Here is a 20,291-nt window from a genome sequence, read left to right as displayed (position 1 = left end):
CTCACCGGCTGAGCCCCCGACACAATTTCATTACAGTGTCTTGAAATAAGCTAATTACATGCATTAAATGAAGGGTGACTTAAAATGAAACAGACTTGATATAATGCTCCACGGGAAATATCTGGAGGCTGACATTGGAGCTTTGAAGTGAAAAGAGACATTCACCTTGCCAAATTTCCATGTCTGCAAAAAAAGCTTGATAATGGGAGAGCCTGAACTGTTTGTGGTGTCACTTCAGGTTGTCAGAGGAAAGACTCTGCCTTGTTTTCCACTGCAGGTGTTCACAAATGAACAGCTCAATTTGTAGAAACCCCCCCAGGGGATTTTTAGTTCATTTACCAAAACCGCCTCACCCTCTCTGAATCTGTCTCCTGTAACTCTCTCCCTCTCCCTCTCCCTTTCCCTCAGGTGTTCATGTGTTCGGTCTCCTGGCAACAGCCTTGGTGACAGATGTCATCCAGTTAGCGACCGGTTACCACGCCCCTTTCTTCCTCACCGTCTGCCAGCCCAATTACACGGCGCCGGGGGTGTCATGTGACAACAACGCCTACATCACACGGGACATATGTATGGGGAAAGACCAGTATGCCATCATGTCGGCGAGGTGAGACACACACATGCATGGAAAGATTTAAATCAGCAATGAAATGCAAAGCTGCAACGCAAGAACAGAAAGCCTGTGAACACAGAAATATTCTATAAATTCACTTTACTTGAAATGTCTACTGTTTTAATGCCATTAAATAAGAATACAGCATACATTTGCTTTATAGTTAATGCATAGAACCATTTACTTACATAACATATTGAAAAATGTTTATTTTCTGCGCTTCATGCAAATGTTTTTTATAAAATGATGCAGACTTAATTGAGTCCCAAAGATAAAAATGATTTATTGCACAGTTCATTGCTAAACGTCACAATCTTGCAGGACTGTTTAATCTACAAGGCAGGAGTCATCAAAACTCATTAGCATTTGGACCGGATTAAAGGAGATTAGCCACAAAGGAGGGGAATTTTTTGTTTGAATATTGTAATATTTGCTTTTAAAGTTTGTCCATACAGCGAGACGTCAAAGTCCTTACAAATTAGTTCATTGTGTCCAGCTGTTGTACTCACAGGTGCTGAAGCTCAGGTTAGCTTCTCTAGCAGAGCAGTGAGTAAAGGTCATAGGTCAAGCTACAGCATATGGCGATTAGACAGGCATTGTAAGTGCATGCAAACATAAAAGATTGCAGCTAAATATAGCTGATACGGGGATTATCCCTGTAGTACAAATGAACAAATGTTTCCACTTCTATAGCTGTAATGATCAACATTGGCAGAGTGCTTTATGCTCTTGCTCTTCCGCAGTAATGTGTTGACATCTTACCGTTGATAACAGCCTGGTTAGCCTTCTCGTTGTGACCAGTGTTTGTGAGCAGGAAAGCTAACTGACAGCTAGCTTTAGCCTTACAAATGTGTGAGTCGCACCAAAGTCTTCTCATCTGATTTTCAACAATTTTTTTTTTTTGCGTTTTCTTTCCTAAATGCCAAACAATAATCACAACTTAGTTCCAGCCCTAACAATTAGCTAAAACTAACGTAAGTGTCATTCTAGTCTTGGCCTAAAACATAATGAAAAGCTAAAATATGCTAACTTTTTAAAAAGTTCTAGCTCTCTTAAGGTCTCAAACGGGTCTTTGACAGACGGCTGAACCAGAAGCCTCACATCCTAAACACAAAAGAGTAAGAAAGAGTGTGCAGTAAACACTTCACAAAGATTAACACGCTGAAATGAAGAGTGCCTCAGAAGGCGAAATTAAACAAGATTTGGGATTTGGTTTGATCTAAATCTAAATGAGTGGCTTTGACAATAACTAATTTGCCCTCCCCTCAATGTGTCTACTTAGTAATGCCCCACAGTATTCTGTTTGTTTATTAATGCTCACATCCAGTGATGCTCGCTCAGTTTGACAAACACAGCCGGGCAGGCACTCAGGTTCAACGTCAAATTCAATCTAGACATCAAAAATAACGCGAGCAAGCGTGACGGATGTTCTTAGGTTTATTCAAAAGAGCCGTAAACGTAGAATCCACACAGTTTTTTTTTTTTGTTTTTTTTGTGGAAATATTCATCTTTTTTCTCCGCCTTCACTCTTTCACACCTAACTCTTCCCCTTTCTCCCCTCAGGAAAACATTTCCGTCCCAGCATGCAACGCTCTCTGGCTTCGCTGCTGTCTATATCTCAGTAAGCACTTCTGCATTCCTGTGTTCTATACGCATGTTTGTATCTGTGAATGTGTCTGCGATCTTTGTTCTCTCAAAAGATTCGACTCCAGATTAATTTAGTTTTGGCACTTGTCTTTTATAAATTAACACAAGTTGATGAAATTGCTCATCTGCTCCATTATTTGTCTTCATGATAACCGACTGGATGCTCCTCCCCTTTTTTAATTAACAAACGTAGCTGGTGGAAACATCAAATTATAACCTTCATATCAGAGGACTCTCACTTTACACAAAGTTCATGTTTGCATTACAGTGCTTACTCATTTGTCGATTTTAGACCTCTGCATCTTCGGGCGAGCCTGGAAAGCAGATGAATCTGCAAGTTTGTGTTTTATTTGCTCTGGCACAAAACTCTGGTCCCCCTCCCATTCAGACAGATATCCATCCGACCTAATTCAGGTCAGGCCAATCACAGCTGTTTCTCTAATAGGAGGTTGGTCTAAGACTTGAAGGGCTCACCATGTACCAATGGGTAGTGTTCGCTATACTAAATTGAGACAAATATCTGTGTAATTTGTAGAACAAGAAGCAATATGAACACACACTGGTACTAGCTACCTAGCCTAGCAGCATGAAGAATGTGCGACTTTTTGATCCAGTAATGTCGCGCTTGAGCACCATAACAAAGTGCTGTTGGGCGTCACCTCCGCTATTCTGGGACCTCCACTTGATAAAAACACACTTACGTGATATCCAAATAAGCAGCGAGTGGGTAATGTTATTTTTCTTTCCTCTAGTCCTTGACTGAAAGAGCTTTTGTCAAAAGGGGAGGAGTCAGCTGTTGCGTTCATGTAAACATGATGTAAACACTGCTCTGACAACAACACGGCCAGAGAGACTCACGCTTCTCACTCATTGTAGACAGTCATGAGTCAGAGAGACATTTACATAGGATAATTGAATGGTAAGCCTTATGTTTCATCCATTCTCTGTGTCTGATGATAACTCCTGCTGGAAATATGACAAGTAATTGAACAATTTTAGATTTATTCCACTGGGGCTGCTCGATCATGGCAAAAACTATAATCACAAATATTTGGATTGATATTGAGATCCCAATAATTAAACATGATTATTCATTGATTTTAGTATTAATACATTGGTCTTTGTAATATAGCAGTGAGTTAAGATTTTAAACCTGCATGTTGAAACATAACGAGTGTGGTCTTTTACCTGCTTTTTGTAAAGTGTCTCGAGATAACACTTGTTATGAATTGACGATATCTAAATAAAGATTGATTGATTGATAAAACATCTGCAATTGAACTTAAACTCTGTTTCTGAGGTCGTGGTGATATGGCCAAAATAGAACAACGAACACTTTAAAACAAACTAGATACCACATGTGCGCAACACGGCATGCAGCACAGTAATCGTTTGATCTAGATTATCTTGTTTTCATGACCATGGGAAGCCCAAACCATAATCGAAATTTAATCTGGATTAATTGCCCAGCACTACATTTTTTGCGATGCCAACTGGTTACAAAGTGTGTTTAAATTCCACATGAAATCAATACCATAAAATGTTCTGGGTCAGACTGCATTCTAGTGCTTATATTTATATCCTAGTTGTTATAGTTGCACTTTAACCCATTTTACAGTCCAGTGCTGACTGCAGCAGTTTGTGAACTGTTTGGCAAAGTAGCACTGTCATTTTTCCTAGAGGTAACAACCTCTCGCTCTCTCTAACCCCCGTGCGCACACACACACACACACACACACACACACACACACACACACACACACACACACACACACACACACACACACACACACACACACACACACATACATTCACACATAAACTCTCTAGCCTCCAGCCTTGATGGCTATTGCGAGCTGCTGGCCGAATCACTGCTGCCTCACTGAGCGCAGCGCTAGCTCATTAAAACTCACAAGACAGATTTCTGATGAGAGAGAAAAGGCAAGAGGAGGGGGGGGGAAGAAGCAACTGATTTAGCAGCTGGAGAAACAACAATTTGTGTGATTTCTGCAAAGTTAAAGAGCACATCAAAAACCCGAAAGTCAGACTTTTGACACCACATTTGGACATGTACTGAATGTCTTTGTGGGAAATTTCAATGTGAAATACACTACTTGTTTCTACCATTTTTATCTCATAAGAATTTCGAAGAAACTTGGCAAATCACTTCTAAAAACATTTGAGAAGTATATGAAATGTCACCCTGCTGACAGATTCCCCACCAACTGTCTTGGCTTCATGAAAAGTAGGACTTTCTATGCTCAATGCGAGATGGACAGGTTTGTTAAAATGGATTTCTTTTTTGCAAAGCTGGCTTCTCTGTCACTCCGCTGTCTTGCTTTTTATGTAAATGAAATATAGTGTGCATGCAGAGAATATAAAATGTAGCTGTACATATAGTACTCAGCCTTCCGTTGACCCTCCCTCTCTTCTCTCCTCTTTACTGTCAGTTTTAAGGACCTAGTTCATCTCAAATGCAGCACGCAATTCTTTCTTAAAAAAGTTCCACATCATCAGTTAAGATGGTACCGTTTACAGCGTTTTCATAGATCTCTCCCTCAAAAGAGAATTCTTGTCATGGCGAAGATGCAAAGGAATCAACAACAACAAAAAGTATGCTAAATGGATGAGAGAGCATAGTTAGCTAGCAGTGCTGATATTGCATAGTGGCATTTGGCATGCCACTTAGGGAGCAGTGGCAGGTGCCTAAAGTCCAGCGACATGTGCTCTAAGTTTAGTGCCACAAGTTCAGCTTCATCTGGCCATGTCCTGTGGGACACCACTAGGGGGCCAGCGACATGTGCCACTCGACCACCACACCACTTCCATCTTCTACCACCACGATGAATTTGTGAAATAACACCAGTGGTCTTGCTTTACGTCATGTAAATGTTCACACTTTTTTGTCTTTATTGATAATGTAAGTGTAAAATAGTAATGTTATCAAAGGAATGTATATGTTTCATTCATGTGTTTTTCATGTGTAAAGATTGTTTGTTTGGTGTTTTGAAGCCACTGCTCTAAGCCAAAAAGTAGTACGGGAAAACCACAACTTATCATATAAACAATGATGACATAAAAAATGACATAATAGATTCATTTTTGAAGTTTTAGAGGTTCTGGTGTTTGTATTTTCCATTAAGCAGATCCAGGCTAGCTAGCTGTTTGCTACTGCTTTTGGTCCAAGCTATGCTAAATGGCTACTAACATATTTAAAGGACAGATATGAGGTTGGTATCAATCTTCCCTGTTAGCTCCCTGCGAGTGAATCTCAAAAGGCCAGTGTAAGATTAACACACCACTTTATTTTTTTTTACCTGTACACTGTAAATCTTTCCACTCTTAAGGTCAAATCTTTGTTGCTGTGTGAAGAAATGTCTTTTCACGACATCTCCACCTCGCTCTCCATACATCTTACTGCAGGTCTTCTGCGTGTTAAGCTAACGTGTTGGCCCTCTCTCCACAGATGTATTTCAATGCGAGCATTAGCAGCACAACCAAACTCCTGAAGCCGCTGCTGGTGTTTGCTTACTGCATGGCGGCGGGCCTCGCCGGGCTGACGCAGATCACTCAGCACCGCAGTCACCCGATAGACGTCTATGTGGGATACATTATAGGAGCCGGCATCGGAGTCTACCTGGTAAGTAAAACACTGGAGTGTGTGTGACAAGCACAGCGTGAAATGGTCAAGCTCCAAACCAAAATCTGTAAGGGAATAAAAATATAAAAAGGCAGTTTTGTGATGACTGTAAGAGCAACTGAAATTGCCTCGATTTGGACTTCTTGTTTCAGGTTTTTATTTAGTAAAACTAGCGCCTGTACATGAATAAATGTATTTAGGGATTTGTTTTGTCCAAAGGGAATATAGCAAACAGTCAGCATGCAGCGTAATGGGAATGACATAAATAGATTTATTTTAAATAAGCTTGTTTAGTTGTTGCTGTGACAGAATTGTCCCATTGTGTTCTAACCATTTCACAGCATGATTTAACAAATCCTCCTTTTTTTTTTCATCACCTCCCTTCTCCGTGTGGCTTCCATAATTTTCTCTCTTTTTTTGGGGGTGCCTATATATAGAATTTTTCTATTAAGGAGGGAAGGGAGACAAAATGAATAATCCGATAAGAATTCTCTGGAACAATTTCACACTTCATTTTAAGGAAACTTGTCGTTGCAATTTTCCACACCTCCCTCCTCCGTTTAGTCTTATTCTCTCTCCTCTTTCAGTTTTTGAGGATGGGGAGGGGGGTTTGGGGGGGGGGTTCATCTCATTAAAGGATGAATTCTAAGAAAGGGGGAAGAGAGGGATTCATGCTGACCTCAGACTAAACAGGAGGTGGAAGGGAAAATGCCTATTCATGAACTTATTCCTTAATTTATAAAAGATTAAAGAAAATAGATTTTCACGCTTCCGTCTTTCTTTAACATGCCGGCTACTTCCATCTTCTCAGTTCTTTCTCCTCTGTGTATCCTTTTGTCTGCTGTCAGGCTGTGTTCGCCGTGGGAAACTTCAAAGCATCAGAGGAAGATGCTCTTTCTTTACACAGACTGACACCGGCTCAGCAGAAGGACAGCCTGAGGGTGCTGAGTCAGCGCAGTCATGACTCCCTCTACAGGAAGACCCCCAGGGTGTCGGAGAGCAGGGAGGAGCTGGGTGCGGGGCTTGGCTCCGGCGCTCGCAGTAAGGTGAGAAGGGAGAAGGCCTCGCTGGCCTCCCTGAAACGAGCGAGCGCCGACGTGGAGCTACTCGCAACTCGGGGTCCCATGGGGAAGGAAACCATGGTAACCTTCAGCAACACCCTACCCAGAGTGGCAAACGGGAATAGCCCCATCTCGCCTTCAGATGAGCCGGCCACCACGCAGCGTCACATGACCTTCCACGTGCCCTTTGACCCCCAACGGTCTCGGCAGCTGGTGTCGGAGTGGAAGCAGCGATCGCTGGACCTCCGCAGCCAGAGCTCCCGAGATGAGGACGAGGAGGATGGGGGCGATGAAGAAGGAGCGGCAGCCGGAGGAGGAGAAGGAGGAGACCAGGAGATGCCTTCCTCCCTGTATCCCACGGTGCAAGCCAACAAGGGCATCGCCACGCCAACCGGAGTCAGAATGGTGGTGGCACCCCCGCTAGTTCACATCCCAGAGGAAGCCACTCGGCCGCCGCCCGTTTCCCCGAAGAGCGCCAAGACACGTGCCAAGTGGCTGTCGCTCACCGAGGAAGGGAGGGTGAAAGAGCCGGGACAGGGGCCCATCGCCGTGTCGACTCCCAGAGTGCCCAGCATGCAACCCGGCCATCCGCCGAATCAGCAGAGAGTCACTCAGGTAGAAGGAACACCTTCAAGTCATCGTAATTATGAGAATGTTTACAATAACTGGAGCTGGAGCTTTGTCATTTTTTCAATTTCAAGTGGCATTCAGCCAGTTCTGTAATGTACAGTTTGGACAGGGGAAGAGATTTAATATCTGCCAAAGGCGGTGTGTGCTACATCTCACATCTGATTTATTTGATGGTGAAATCAAAGCAGAACAACTCGCAATTTCACAGATTAGTTTCAGATTTAAATACCCACGCGAAGGGTTCAAACACTTACTATAGCTGTAGATGGATCTGACTTTATGTCTGTGATCGATGTCAAATATATTCCCCTGTTCAATGTTAACCTCCTTAAAAGTCCCTCCATTCTGGTTTATGCGGTACAAAGCAACGTTTGAAGATTTCTTTAGTAACTGTGTTTTTCCTGACCTTGGATTATGCAAAACAGAATCAAGACAAGGACCATTAAGTAGCAGGCAGCAGCTGTGGAGCTGTTTGGCATATCACACGCTCTTCCTCAGCAGATACACTCTCCCAGTTGTTGTGGGAGATGCTCTAAATGTAAAAAATATTCTAATTTCCTTGAAGTTAGTAGCTGTTTTGGAGCAGCTGGATTTTTTTTAGCATTGGTAGCATCCGTGCACATTGTAAAAAGATCTTCTTGTCTTCCAGGTGATGGCCATGTCCAAGCAGCAGGGTCACGGGCCCCACACTGTGTCCACTAAGACCTCAGAAGGCGGCTCGTCCTCTGGAGGCGGATCCAACTGCTCTGAATCGCCCTATTACCGGATCCCATCGGATCGAGACAGCTGCATGGGAAGCAACCCGGGGAGCATCGCAGGAAGCGGGAGCATCGTCACCATCGACGCTCACGCCCCTCACCACCCGGTGGTGCGCGTGTCTGCCAGCAACGGCAAGCCGTGGGAGTGGAGGAACACCATCAGCGGAAACATGATGACAGCGGACGCGGCGGGAGAGAAACACAGAGTGGCGCTGCAGCGACAGGAGAGTGCGAGTCAGTACCGGGACTACAGGACGCTCCCGGTGAAAACCGACTCGATCTGCATCTCCTCGGCCAGCGGGAGCAACGACGGAGGAGCGGAGCTGCCCCCCCCCCCACTCCCCACATCCTCCTCCCCTCTGCCTCTCCCGCCTCAGCTGTCGTCATCCCCGCTACCTCCACCTCCTCCCCACTCGTCCTCTTCCCCCTTGCCTCCCCACCATCCGCACTCCACTTCACACTCCACTCCGATGCCTCCTCCTCTTCCTCACCCTTCCTCCTCTCACATGCCTCCCCCTCCTCACTTGTCCTCTCAGATGTCCCCTCCGCCCCTCCCGCCTCCCCACCCCTCTTCCTCCCAAATGATGCCCCCGCCTCCTCACCCCTCTTCCTCCCAAATGATGCCCCCGCCTCCTCACCCGTCGTCCTTGCAAATGCCCCCGCCCCCTCACTCGTCTTCCTCGCAGATGCCCCCGCCACCTCACCCGTCCTCTTCCCAAATGCCCCTACTTCCTCACCCGTCCTCTTGCCAAATGCCCCCACCTCCACACCCCCATCCGTCCTCCTCTCCTCTACCGCCACACCCGTCCTGCTCCAGCATGCTCCCCCCTCCTCCCCATCCAGACTTACTGATGGACACCCACAGCCAGGCGCTGTCCCGCTCCTCCACCCTGCCTCGCAGACCCTCCGTCTCCGCCCGCAGCCATGCAGAGCAGGAGCACTACTACAAGGCCATGCAGAACGAGCGGATGTTATAGTGACAGGGGAAACACGACGAACATCATTGTCACATCGATGATTGTACTTCAGGAGACGCAGCTGAGAGAGGAAATGAGACAAAGGCGGTTGTGGCAGGCGAATGGAGATATGACTTTTGAAATGTGACAACAAAAAAAAAAGGCTTAAGATTTGTAATCCAGAACCGCAGCCACAGTCAAAAAAAAAGAAGCTAGAAATGAGAAGAAAGCAGAGGTTTAAGGACCACGGGGAGGTCTAACAGCTAACACACTCAGCAGGGGATTGGCTCACACACACTGCCCACAGCGCCGGCTCCACAGCCCGGACTGAGAAAAGATCAGACATGAGACGAGTGTGAGTCAAAGTGAGGCGGGTCAGGATCGGAAAAAAAAAAAACCCCAAGTTTACCTAACATTTCAGCGTACACACCCCTCTGTGCTTCTTCATTGTAAGGCTGAATGGAAGCTGCTGCAGCTGAAAGAGAGATATCACAATGAGGCGGCCTGGGATTTGCTAAATCAAGCTCCCCTTGAGAGGTGGGATAAGACTGGGAAAACAAAACAACTACAGGCAATACTTGCTCTCCTCAAACTCAGCTGTTTGAGACTGCCAAACATTACGCGCAGAGAATCTGCTGTGGCAACCAGCTTTGAAAAAAAAAAAAAAAAAAAAAAACTCTTCAAAGCACCCAAAAAAGCGATGAATACAGAGAAGGATGCTGCGATGTTGCGTTCAAAAAAACAGGTTCAAGAGTATTAGCCACAACCCTCTAAAGCATCAGAGTCTTTAATTCCTCTGAATAAACAAACCGATTGGGGGAAATTTTGTGTTCGACGCTGAGCAAATCTGTAAGAAACCAACAGAGGGAGACGGCTTAGGAAGTGTTGCTTCTGGAATGGGGTGTGAGAAGGAAGAAGGGAGGGGTGGTGGATCACGAACAGTTGGGGCGACCCGATGCAGACGTCACCGAATGGATTACTGCTGTGAACACGGAAGGCGGTGGAACAGAAAGAGAGGATTGCTCCTGAAGTGGAAGAGGGTGATCGGGCAGCACAGCGCAGTGAGCCAGGCAGCCAGTCTTGTCTTTTCTGCGTGCAAAAAAAAAAAACCTGCTGCAGAGCCCGAGGCAGCTCTAAGGAGATTAACGTTTGTTTATCAAACCCAACGCGAGCACACTCTTCCCTTCGTGGCTCTTCACAGGATGTGGACCCTCTGGCATATCGAAACGTTGACGGGAATGTTAATGGGAAATCTGCCCAGCCAGAAGTGCCACCAACATGCACAGTGGCTCAGGAACACCTCTTTCAAAGCGGCTCTCTGTTCATACCTGTCAGCATTTCAAAGATTTTGGTACCACTGTCTAAACCATGCATACTTCAAACGGGGTAAATAAGTGCTTTCTTTGTTATCAATTATTCATTTTTGATTTAAAGATCCGTAATAAGGCATTCTTCAGGGAAACATTTCCATTTTTTTCAGCTGGTTAACAGAAGGAGCACTGCAGGGAGAGTGAATATTCACAATATGTACAACTCAATATTTTCATTCCCTTTCCTCCATCTGTTCACTTATCATCAGCACCAGTTTATCTTTTGCAGCTTCACAGGATACCTTCGGTCTCTTCTACAGGACTCATTTAATGATGCTTTTTGGAAAGTGGTACCAAGATGTGTGTTGTTTTATATATGAAATAAATCCCTAACTTGTCGAGCAAAAGCTGTAAAGTGTAAATGTCCAAACCAGCACCATGACAACCAGCAACATGTTAAAAAAAATGTCTGAGCAAAAGTCTCTCTTGTTGCTAGCTTTTGATCAGATTGAAAATTCCCGCATCAACAGAGGACGTTAGCCTCGTTCGGGTTCTTGCTGTTCAGACAAACTGTTGGCAAACTGAACTGCTCGAGAGAAACATGTAATGTGGGCAAAAAGTCCAGAAACAAGTGATTGAAGCTCCTGTGACAAAGTTTTCTTTTGGGCTGATTTTGGCGCCCCCCGGTGGTCAAAACGGTTACTTTTATGTATTTTGCTAATTGTGCGATGAACAAATGTAAGTAGTAAGACAGATAAGCTAATTGTTTTTTCTTTAACAGCCCAACACATCACTCACCCTCAATCTTTTCTGAAGATGAGACAAAAATAGACTGTTTTTGGTGGCGTTGATGGCGCTAGATCAGTGGTTCTCAACTGGTGGGTTGGGACCCAAAAGTGGGTCACAAAGCGGTTTCTTCTGTTCTTTTTCTTTCTTCCGTCAGGTTTTGTTCCATCTGAGGTCCAAACTGCACAATTTGTCATTAAATCAATCTGATTGGTTGAAAATATCTGAAATTTGGGTCACGATTGTTCATAAAAAGAGTTAGTGGGGGTTCCTTAGGCTAGACAAGTTGAGAACCACTGCACTAAATGTCCTAATGGTTAGGTTGCGCCCCATGTATGGAGACTCTATCTAAGCGGGGCAGCCCATGTTGGACACCGACCCGCGGCTCCTTTCCCACATGTCAATCCCCACTCTCTCTCCCTGTTCAAACTCTTACCCACTAAATAAAGACTTAAAAGTCCCAAAATTAATCTTTAAGAAAAGGCTGTTTTGCCAAAGTTCTGTTAAATCACCTCGTCTGACACCTACCCCCGCAACACCATTGACTGCCATTCAAACAACTATATAGAAATAATACATTTTTATGCTGATGATGCTTTTATTGCTCATAAAAAAAGCATCAACATAACTTTAAGTCTTTCTCATAACCATTTGAAAACTCCTCACAGGAGCTTTAAGTTCACCTTCAGTTGAGATTGTACGATCAAAGTTCAAGAACAAACTGTCCATACAAAGGTTTACATGAAGTCAAAACAATACATCTTAATATATATATATGTATAAATAATCTAACAATGAAAATAATCAGTAGTTGCAGCCCTATGAAATAAGCTTTGGATGGATGATTACAGCCCTGCCTCTTGTGTCTATTTATACTGTGTTGTACAAAGCCGTTAACTGGAACCCATCATTTCGTACATACACGTTTTTTATCAGAAGATATTCCGTCCAATTACAAGTGGGTTTTTTTCACTTTGATCCTTTTTTTTTTTTTTAAATGAAAGATACAGAATCACAAACACACCTGATGAAAAGAAGAATTTTTCTTTTCTTACCCCTGCATTGAAACATCTGAAGGGAACATGAAGTGATTTTATAACAGTTGCGCTAAGAAGGAGGGAGAGTTCAATGGAACAAGTTGTGTTTTTTTAGTGGCTCTCCTCAGACGAGGAGCTGGTAGATAATGTTGCTCGTTTGGTTTGTGCTGCATGTGTGTGTACGAGCGTGTTTTTTTTTTTTTTTTTTTTTTAATTCTGTGCTTCAAGTCAAACAGACATGCTGCATTTTTCAGTGCTGGTGATTATTGTCCCACATTTTTGACTGTACATTTTCTTGATATTACCTGATATTATTAATACTCTTATTATTCCGCAGGTCTTTTTTATGGGCTACTGTTTTTTATCTGTGTTGATGTGTAACATTAATAACATGGTTGAATAAAAAAATGAAGACTTCTCGCTTGAGCGTTCTTCTTCTGTTACTTGATAGGTGTGTACACGATCGTTGGGTTAAAAAAAAAGAGGCAGGGTCAATGTCGAAGCAGCTTTTACCGTCACTCTAATGAAAAGGATCCTCTCCATTGATTCCTGGGTTATGAGGCCTTCATGCTCATTCATACTGCACACTCACACAGACACACTCAGCCAGACGGATTCAGCACACGCACATTTGCAATGCAACATTTGCTCTTTTTCCTGCAGGCTAGTGTCAGGTTTCTGTAATGAATTCTGCGAGAATGTTGGTCAGTCCCAGATGACCTGCGGGGAGTGTGTGTGTGTGTGTGTGATTGCTTGCGTGCGTGCGTGCATGTGTGTGCTGCTGTGTTTCAGATATTTAATTAAATTAGAATTTTTGTGTTTGAGAAAATGTGCTGGCTGTGTTTTCTAGGATTTTTCTATTTGGAGGGAGATTTTTTTTATTTTGAGAGTCAAGTCAGAGTGTCGAGTACGACGCTAGAATCTTGAGGAAGTAGTCAAAAATCTTGACATTTGCACTTCATATTCAGAAACTATCCTGACATTTTGAGGAAGTCAAAATGTTAGGGAAAAAAGTCAAACGTGCAGCAGTTTTTTCTAAAATCAGAGAAACATATTCATTCCAAAAATGCAGAAGCAAATGTTTTCTGCTAACGTAACACAGGCCCCTCTGTTCACTGTGATATAAATAATACCCTGCATTAAGGTGGATGATTCTGCAGATATGAGTTAGGGGTTTGTGTGCGTGTGTGTGTGTGTGTGTGTGTGTGTGTGTGTGTGTGTGTGTATTTGTGTATTTCAGGAGTATGTGGTCCAGGTTATATGTCCACCCCAATATCAGTCACATTAGTGCATTTTTCTATCTGCATGATGCATGTTTGAGTGTTTACTTCAGCATGTATGCATACGTGTGTGTGTGTGTGTGTGTGTGTGTGTGGGTGGGTGGGTTTTTGTGTGTGTCTGTGTGTGTGTGTTTGGTGCATTGGAGCATTGAGCTGTGTGATAAAGCCGTGCAGGCGGTGGGGGTGCAGATGGTGTACCGAGGCCTGAGGACAGTCAGCATGTCCATGACTCACACACCAAGCAAGCCAGCAGCTCTCTTTCTTTTTCCCCTCTCTCTCTTTTTACTCTCCCCATTTCCCCTTGGTGGCCCAGAAAGCACAACAAGTGTGTGTGTGTGTGTGTGTGTGTGTGTGTGTGTGTGTGTGTGTGCGTGTGTGTGTGTGTGTGTGTGTGTGTGTGTGTTGGTGTGTGTATGTGCGATCACAGGAGCCAGCAGAAAATGCGGACTGAGCTGTCTTTATGCATGTGTCTATTTTTGTGACCGTGCGCCTGAGTATATGCTCATATCTGTTTGTGTGTATGTGTGTGTGTATGTGTGTGTGTGTGTGTGTGTGTGTGTGTGAGAGAGAGAGAGAGAGATAGAGAGAGTGACAGTGTGTGTGTTCTGTCCAGGGGAATCTGCTGACATTCTCTCCAGGACTGATTTACCACTGCAAACCGGCACAAAAAGCCCTTTTGTCCGCAGCTCTACTTTTATCTCTCTCACTTTGTCACAATCATTCTCCTATACTCCCAGTGAACCTCTACACATGGAGGAAGAGGATTTGGAGCTTTGGAGCTTATATCCTGATTTCTCCCCCCCCCCCCCCCCCCCCCAGCTCTTGGTGTCTTAAATTAGGGATTAGGATGTTAAAGGGTCACAGGGATCATTTTACTTTCAATTTGATCAATAAAGAGGGTCATTTTACTGCAAAGAAAATCAAACAAGATCATTTATTTAAGAAATGAAGTTCATGTATTAACTTATGTTCAGGAGCAGGACCACGCCTGAACCACAACTTCAATCACCTGACAAGCCTACTTACACCTAAGCTGTTTTCACATAAGAGCTCCTGAAAATGTCGAGAGAATATCTGGTTGTCCACTCATGCAAGTCAAAGCGGGAGACTATCCCTGTCAGACAGACTGAGAATGAGAATTCTTGCCCTTCTATCAATGCTATGTGCAGTTTGACAGAATCACAATGCCAACAAAAGAGTGGAGAAGAAGATCCTGTCCAACAGCAAATTGAAATGCAGCAGTTTAAGAACGTGCACAGAGATCACGCGCACGGATCGCAGAGAATCAACGTCACCAACCCCTCCCTCACGCCCGAGGTGAATTCTCCTGATTGTATCCCGCTGCGTTCTCAAATTAGCTCCCTCACACTTTCTGCGTAAAAATGCTGTCAGGAAAAACTGAAAATGTGGCTGTTTGTGTTCACACACGCATGCAGCTCACAAGGAAAACTTCAGGAGGTTTTTCAGGAGTTTAGTGTGAACAAGCCTCCGGTCGTCCCACTCAGTTTTTTGATCAACACTCTCTTCCTCTCCCACCCCCCCCCCCCCCACCCCCCTCCTTCCTCATCCCCCTTAATTTTCATCTTGGCATATGTCTCTCCCATGTCTCTGTCTAATTCAAGGTACAGTCTGAGCCCGAGATCAGCTCGGGTAGAATTGTGCCTGAGGTGGAACCCCCATCCTGAGTCTCGCTCTGCCTTCAGTTCATCCTCCTAGACCAGCTTAACAGACGGCATTCTCTTTCACCATCGTTGCCCACATACATAATCCCAATCTTTTATGGAATATGCACATATTGTTGAGGCATGGTCCTTGCGACTGAAAAGGTTGTGACTAAAGTATTGACTTCAAATTAGGATATACAAGCTTTGACTAACAATGGAACCCATCCATTTAAAGGGTCGTTTTCTGATCATGTCTCTTCCCTGACATGGATGAAGAGCCCATACTTAACAGCCCTCTTGAGGGGACTTCACCAGTTGTAAAAAGGGAAACCAAAGTGATAGTTCAGATTCCCCTGGTGTAATGGCTGTTAAAAAATCTTCAGCCCTGACTCCAGTGGAGATTACATTTAGTCTCAGATGGGCTTATTAGACCATGTTCAAAATCCTGTCGTTTATCGAGCCACCAGACACCAACCTTGTAGCGAGTTCCTTTGGATCCCAAGATAACCAGCCTAAATGTGCCAGTCAGACGTCTCCCTCCACAGCCGGGGGCTAATGCTGACATTTCCACAAGCCCGCTTCACTGAGTCAGACTCTGACTTTCTAAGGTTTGTTTCTACCTAGGGGTCCAAGACAGGTTTTTTTTTTTTTTTTTTTTCGTGACCCAAATAAAAAAAAGTTGACAAAATCAAGAATGACTACCTGTCAGAGTAGCTGGCAATTTAACAGAGCATCCACAACCATATTATTTGGCAACATTTTGCAATGGAGACATGTATTTTTAAGAACACAGAAGGATGTACACTCGTATTCTCGCTCTTTTACCTGCAGGCTTTACAGGGTCATAAATGCCATAAAGGACAACCAATTATACTGTTCAACCAAGCTGGGAGCGTGATGCTTTAATAGGTTTGTCTTTACCACACACAGCTACTGCTGCTGAACAACATCTTGGTTTCAACCAAACCTGACATCACTTTTTTTCATTTTCACACCTAAACTGATCGTATACGGCAGGAATCTATAAAGACTGAGACCTGACTGACACTATATGAGATTTAACATTCTTATAAATATAGAAATTGGGTTATATCACGCACGTAAGGAGGAACTTGACCCATCTTCTTCTGTCTTATCTAAAAAAAAAATACACCCACTACAACAAAAGAAAAAAATTGGCACATCACAACTGAAAGGATACAAAGATGCTAAAAGTAAAACAACTCACCTCCTCATGTGATCTTGTATGATCTCACGTGATCTCACAGTGAAGCAGATGTAAAGAAAAAACATCGACTGACAACAACCCTGCAGTGATTGTAATTTGTGTTTAGGGAAAACAAAGCAAAATGCTCAAAAACACGGGATGAGAATATTTGGAGGGACAACAATAAAATAAATTAAACCAGTTGATTCTCTGTCCAGAGAAGTATGGGAGCTAACTGGCCTCAGGCTTATAATGTTAACAGTTGCTTTAAATCACCACCAGTGGTTCCATATCCTTTTAGACTTCTGTAGACTCATAGCTCTCATTGGCTTTTGTGGTTTAGTTTGAAAAGCTCTGATGCAATGTTGTAGATCTAAATCCTTAATATTAAATATGTTTGATTCCCAAAGGGTCTGCAAGTCTTTATACGAGGCTGATCTGTAAATCACTCTTAGTATCTAGGCTGAAAAACACGACTTCCTAGCAACCTAACCAGATCCATCCTGATGGTCTGGAGTGGATGATTGGATTGGAAATAGTTTTGAAGATATCTGTTTATAATCCAAAGTTTTGGATAAATAATAATGTTGATGATGAACAAACGAAAATGTAAGGCTCACCGGGGTGATTATGATTTATTCTGACATGAATATCCATATGGAAGGTCGTCGTAATCAATCCAATAATTGTTAAAAGATTCCTCAAGGCCTCAAAGGTCAAACCACACTAAAGAAAAAAAAGAAGTCAATACGATCTTGAATGACTTTCTGGGAATCCAAATATTTGGCCAAAGTAGTTGACTGACTAATAGCCAGTATATACACACTTCATCACTCGGGTCATGAAGCGAGCATGGCTGAAAATTCATGGAAGTCGTCCATGCAGAGTAAATCAAATACATGGTTGACAGGCTGTAAATAAGAAAGCGTCTAAAAATTCCTCAAAAGTTGACTTTGCATAGACGCAGGGCTTTCATGTGACAGCTTAAAGATACACTCTGCAGAGCAGAGAAAGTTTGAAAGTCCCTCATCCCCCGTCTCCCTGCTTCTCCAATTATACTTGATGTGTCTGCTCTGCTGTCTCCCCATGCTTTCCTCTGAGAGTAAAAACTATAAAGACAGAAGGAGGGGAAACAACAGACTCCTGAAGCCCCTTACCCCCAAACACACTCCTACTGTACATTCCCCTGAACACAAGACAACAAACCAAAACGCAGATCTCAAAATGTATCCATTAGGACAAACATCCGTAGATAAAAAATCACATCAGAAACTCAGAAATACACACTCGCGCCTCCTTTTTACCCTTGTGATATTTGTCTACATGTTAAATCAGAGGAGGGGGTTCAGTGCAGCGTGTTTGAGCATGAGTGGGCTGATGTGGTTGTGGCCTTACATGCATGAGTAAGACTTTACAGTACATGACTTCAATATCCCAAAGGCCTGGTAAAGCGGAGTAACACACTGACACAGTTATCAGACCGGTATAATTGAGTCTGGGACTACGTGTGTGTAAATGTCTGAAGGAGAACGATAGTAAATACATGACTTTATGTATGTGTGACCCTTTTATGCATCTGTTGGGAGCCCTGTGTTCTCCTTTCATGGCCTTTTGAAAGTCTTAATATTTTGTGGAAACAAAGTAAGCATGCGTGCATGCTAAGAGTGTGTGTATGTGGGGGGAAGATATTTAGTGGGAAATATTGGATCATGGATTAGATGTATGAATATTAAATCAAAAAAAAAAAAATCTGCGTTATTTTGCAAATACAAATTTGACTTTTTGGTATGAAAAAGACAAAAAGAAAATGTTCATGTTTTTTTGGTAAGGTAAGCAGGTATCAGTATCTTCATCGGATTGTTGCATTCCATTACAGTGTTTGTATTGCACAGGTTGCATTGTGCATAATACCCCAGGGTCTATCTACTGGACAATCATAATTGGCTGCAATTAAATAATGATGAAAATGAGAATAACAGATTCATTCAAATGGAAAAAGCAAATGTTAAGAACCTTTTTTTTTCAGTGGAGAAATAATTTGAAGTTGACAAAAGGTTACAATTTCCAGTATTTCAAGGCAATACTCTGCATCCTACAAGATGTTTAATATTGCAACAATATAGTATGGGACTAAAGAATTGTGATTCTATTGTGTCCTCAGGTCTCTGCTGGTTCCAGATGTATTCACACTAGAATGTGTTATCCATGGATCTGAACCGACTGTATTTGTTCTTCTTACCTCTACTCCTCTACATCTGATCAAATTCCTAAATGTCTTTCCAGCCAAAAAAAAGTGTCAGACGTGTCAGAGTCTTCTATGGTAGCTGTTGGCAGAGGATCATGCTCTCTTACAGCCGCCTGACCCACTTTCAGTCCTCACACCGCCACCACGGTGAAGATGTTTACTGAGGGCAATGATGCTGCATTATACACACAAATTACAGACATTTAGCCAACTCTGCAGACAGCCATGCCAAAATCAGAGTGCAATTTATCAAATCTGCATGTGCAAACATATATATTTATATACTGTAGCTTGCGGTAGTGCTTAACCAGTGCAAATAATCCAGTATGACTATTAAAAAAGACACCAATCCAGTCTAAATCAGTCGGACTGGGATTATCAATTTAATGAGTAAATTAGAGCGCTGCTGCACTCACGCCTGTGATCCATCCTATTTCATATCAGCTACAAGCAGGGGAGCACAGACAAAGAGTGAATCTAAATGTGTTTAACTGGGTCTAAGTGTGTCTGCCTGGTTCACAGTGTTTTTGATCACGGTAGTCATCCTACATCTTGTCACTGTGTCATAGGAGGTAAGTTGTGATCAGAGACTGATGATCAGAAGAGAAATATGAATTTATTATATATAAAAAATAAAGATTATCTGCAGTGTACCGAAAGGCTCAAGAGAGAGAGAGAGAGAGAGAGAGAGAGAGAGAGAGAGGGAGAGAGAGAGAGAGGAATGAACAGAATGTCGTTTTTTGGGCTTGTATATAAGTACACAAACACGCAATTTGACTCTTAAAGGACTTTCATGGGCAGAGACTTAACAGCAAAAAAAACAAGGACAAAAAAAAATGGAACATCAAAAGAGGGAGGGAGGACAGGACTTAAGGCAACCAAAAGTAGAAGGAAGAAGAAAGGGTAACAGAGAGTGTACAAAGCAGATGAGACAAAGAAAGGAATGCACAGACTTAAGAATAAAGGAATAAATAAATAACGTGTGATGCTTGGCGGGGTGAAAAGAGTGCAGAGGAGACTTAAAGAGGATTAATGGAGGGAATCAGGGGTCAAGAAAAACAGAGGAGCAGAAAAAAAAAGTAAGAAATAAAAAAGTGGACATAATTAAATGATTAGCACACAAGGAAGGAATTAAAGGAAAAAGTGAGGCAAGGGAGGAAGAGAGGTAACAAGAAGGTGAAGAGGAGGACAGGGAGGAGCAGGAGGAGGAAGAATAAGGCAGGGGCGTGTACGGACTTTTTAGGCAAAGTAATGCCACTAACTTACACAGGGTTTGTATTCTGTATGAGAGCTCACACACACACACAGTGTCAAGTAGTCAAAGACAGACAAGCAAAGCCTTACGAAGGAGAATACTTTGAAAGCTGGCGTAACTTTTTAGGGAAAGATTGTACGAGTTGGTTGAACTATAAACATATATATGATGTTACGTGCACACAGGGACAGACGACAACAGAACA

General features: G+C 43.1%; 1 protein-coding gene across 1 annotated transcript in view; it reads left to right on the top strand.

Moving 5' to 3' along the window:
• The window catches only part of plppr3a (phospholipid phosphatase related 3a), a 22,076-nt gene extending 12,005 nt beyond the window's left edge, over positions 1-10,071 (top strand). The window contains exons 5-9 of the mRNA XM_061062873.1: positions 409-604; positions 2,174-2,231; positions 5,724-5,897; positions 6,746-7,573; positions 8,238-10,071. Coding sequence (XP_060918856.1) covers positions 409-604; positions 2,174-2,231; positions 5,724-5,897; positions 6,746-7,573; positions 8,238-9,323 — 2,342 coding nt within the window. The 3' untranslated portion in view covers positions 9,324-10,071. The remainder of the gene's footprint in view (positions 1-408; positions 605-2,173; positions 2,232-5,723; positions 5,898-6,745; positions 7,574-8,237) is intronic.
• The last annotated feature ends 10,220 nt before the right edge of the window (positions 10,072-20,291 follow it).

The sequence above is a fragment of the Labrus mixtus genome, chromosome 18, assembly GCF_963584025.1.
Source record: "Labrus mixtus chromosome 18, fLabMix1.1, whole genome shotgun sequence".
In the NCBI taxonomy this organism is placed as follows: domain Eukaryota; kingdom Metazoa; phylum Chordata; class Actinopteri; order Labriformes; family Labridae; genus Labrus; species Labrus mixtus.
The sequence above is the reverse complement of the archived record's forward strand: the minus strand, read 5'-3'. Positions and strand labels throughout refer to the sequence as shown.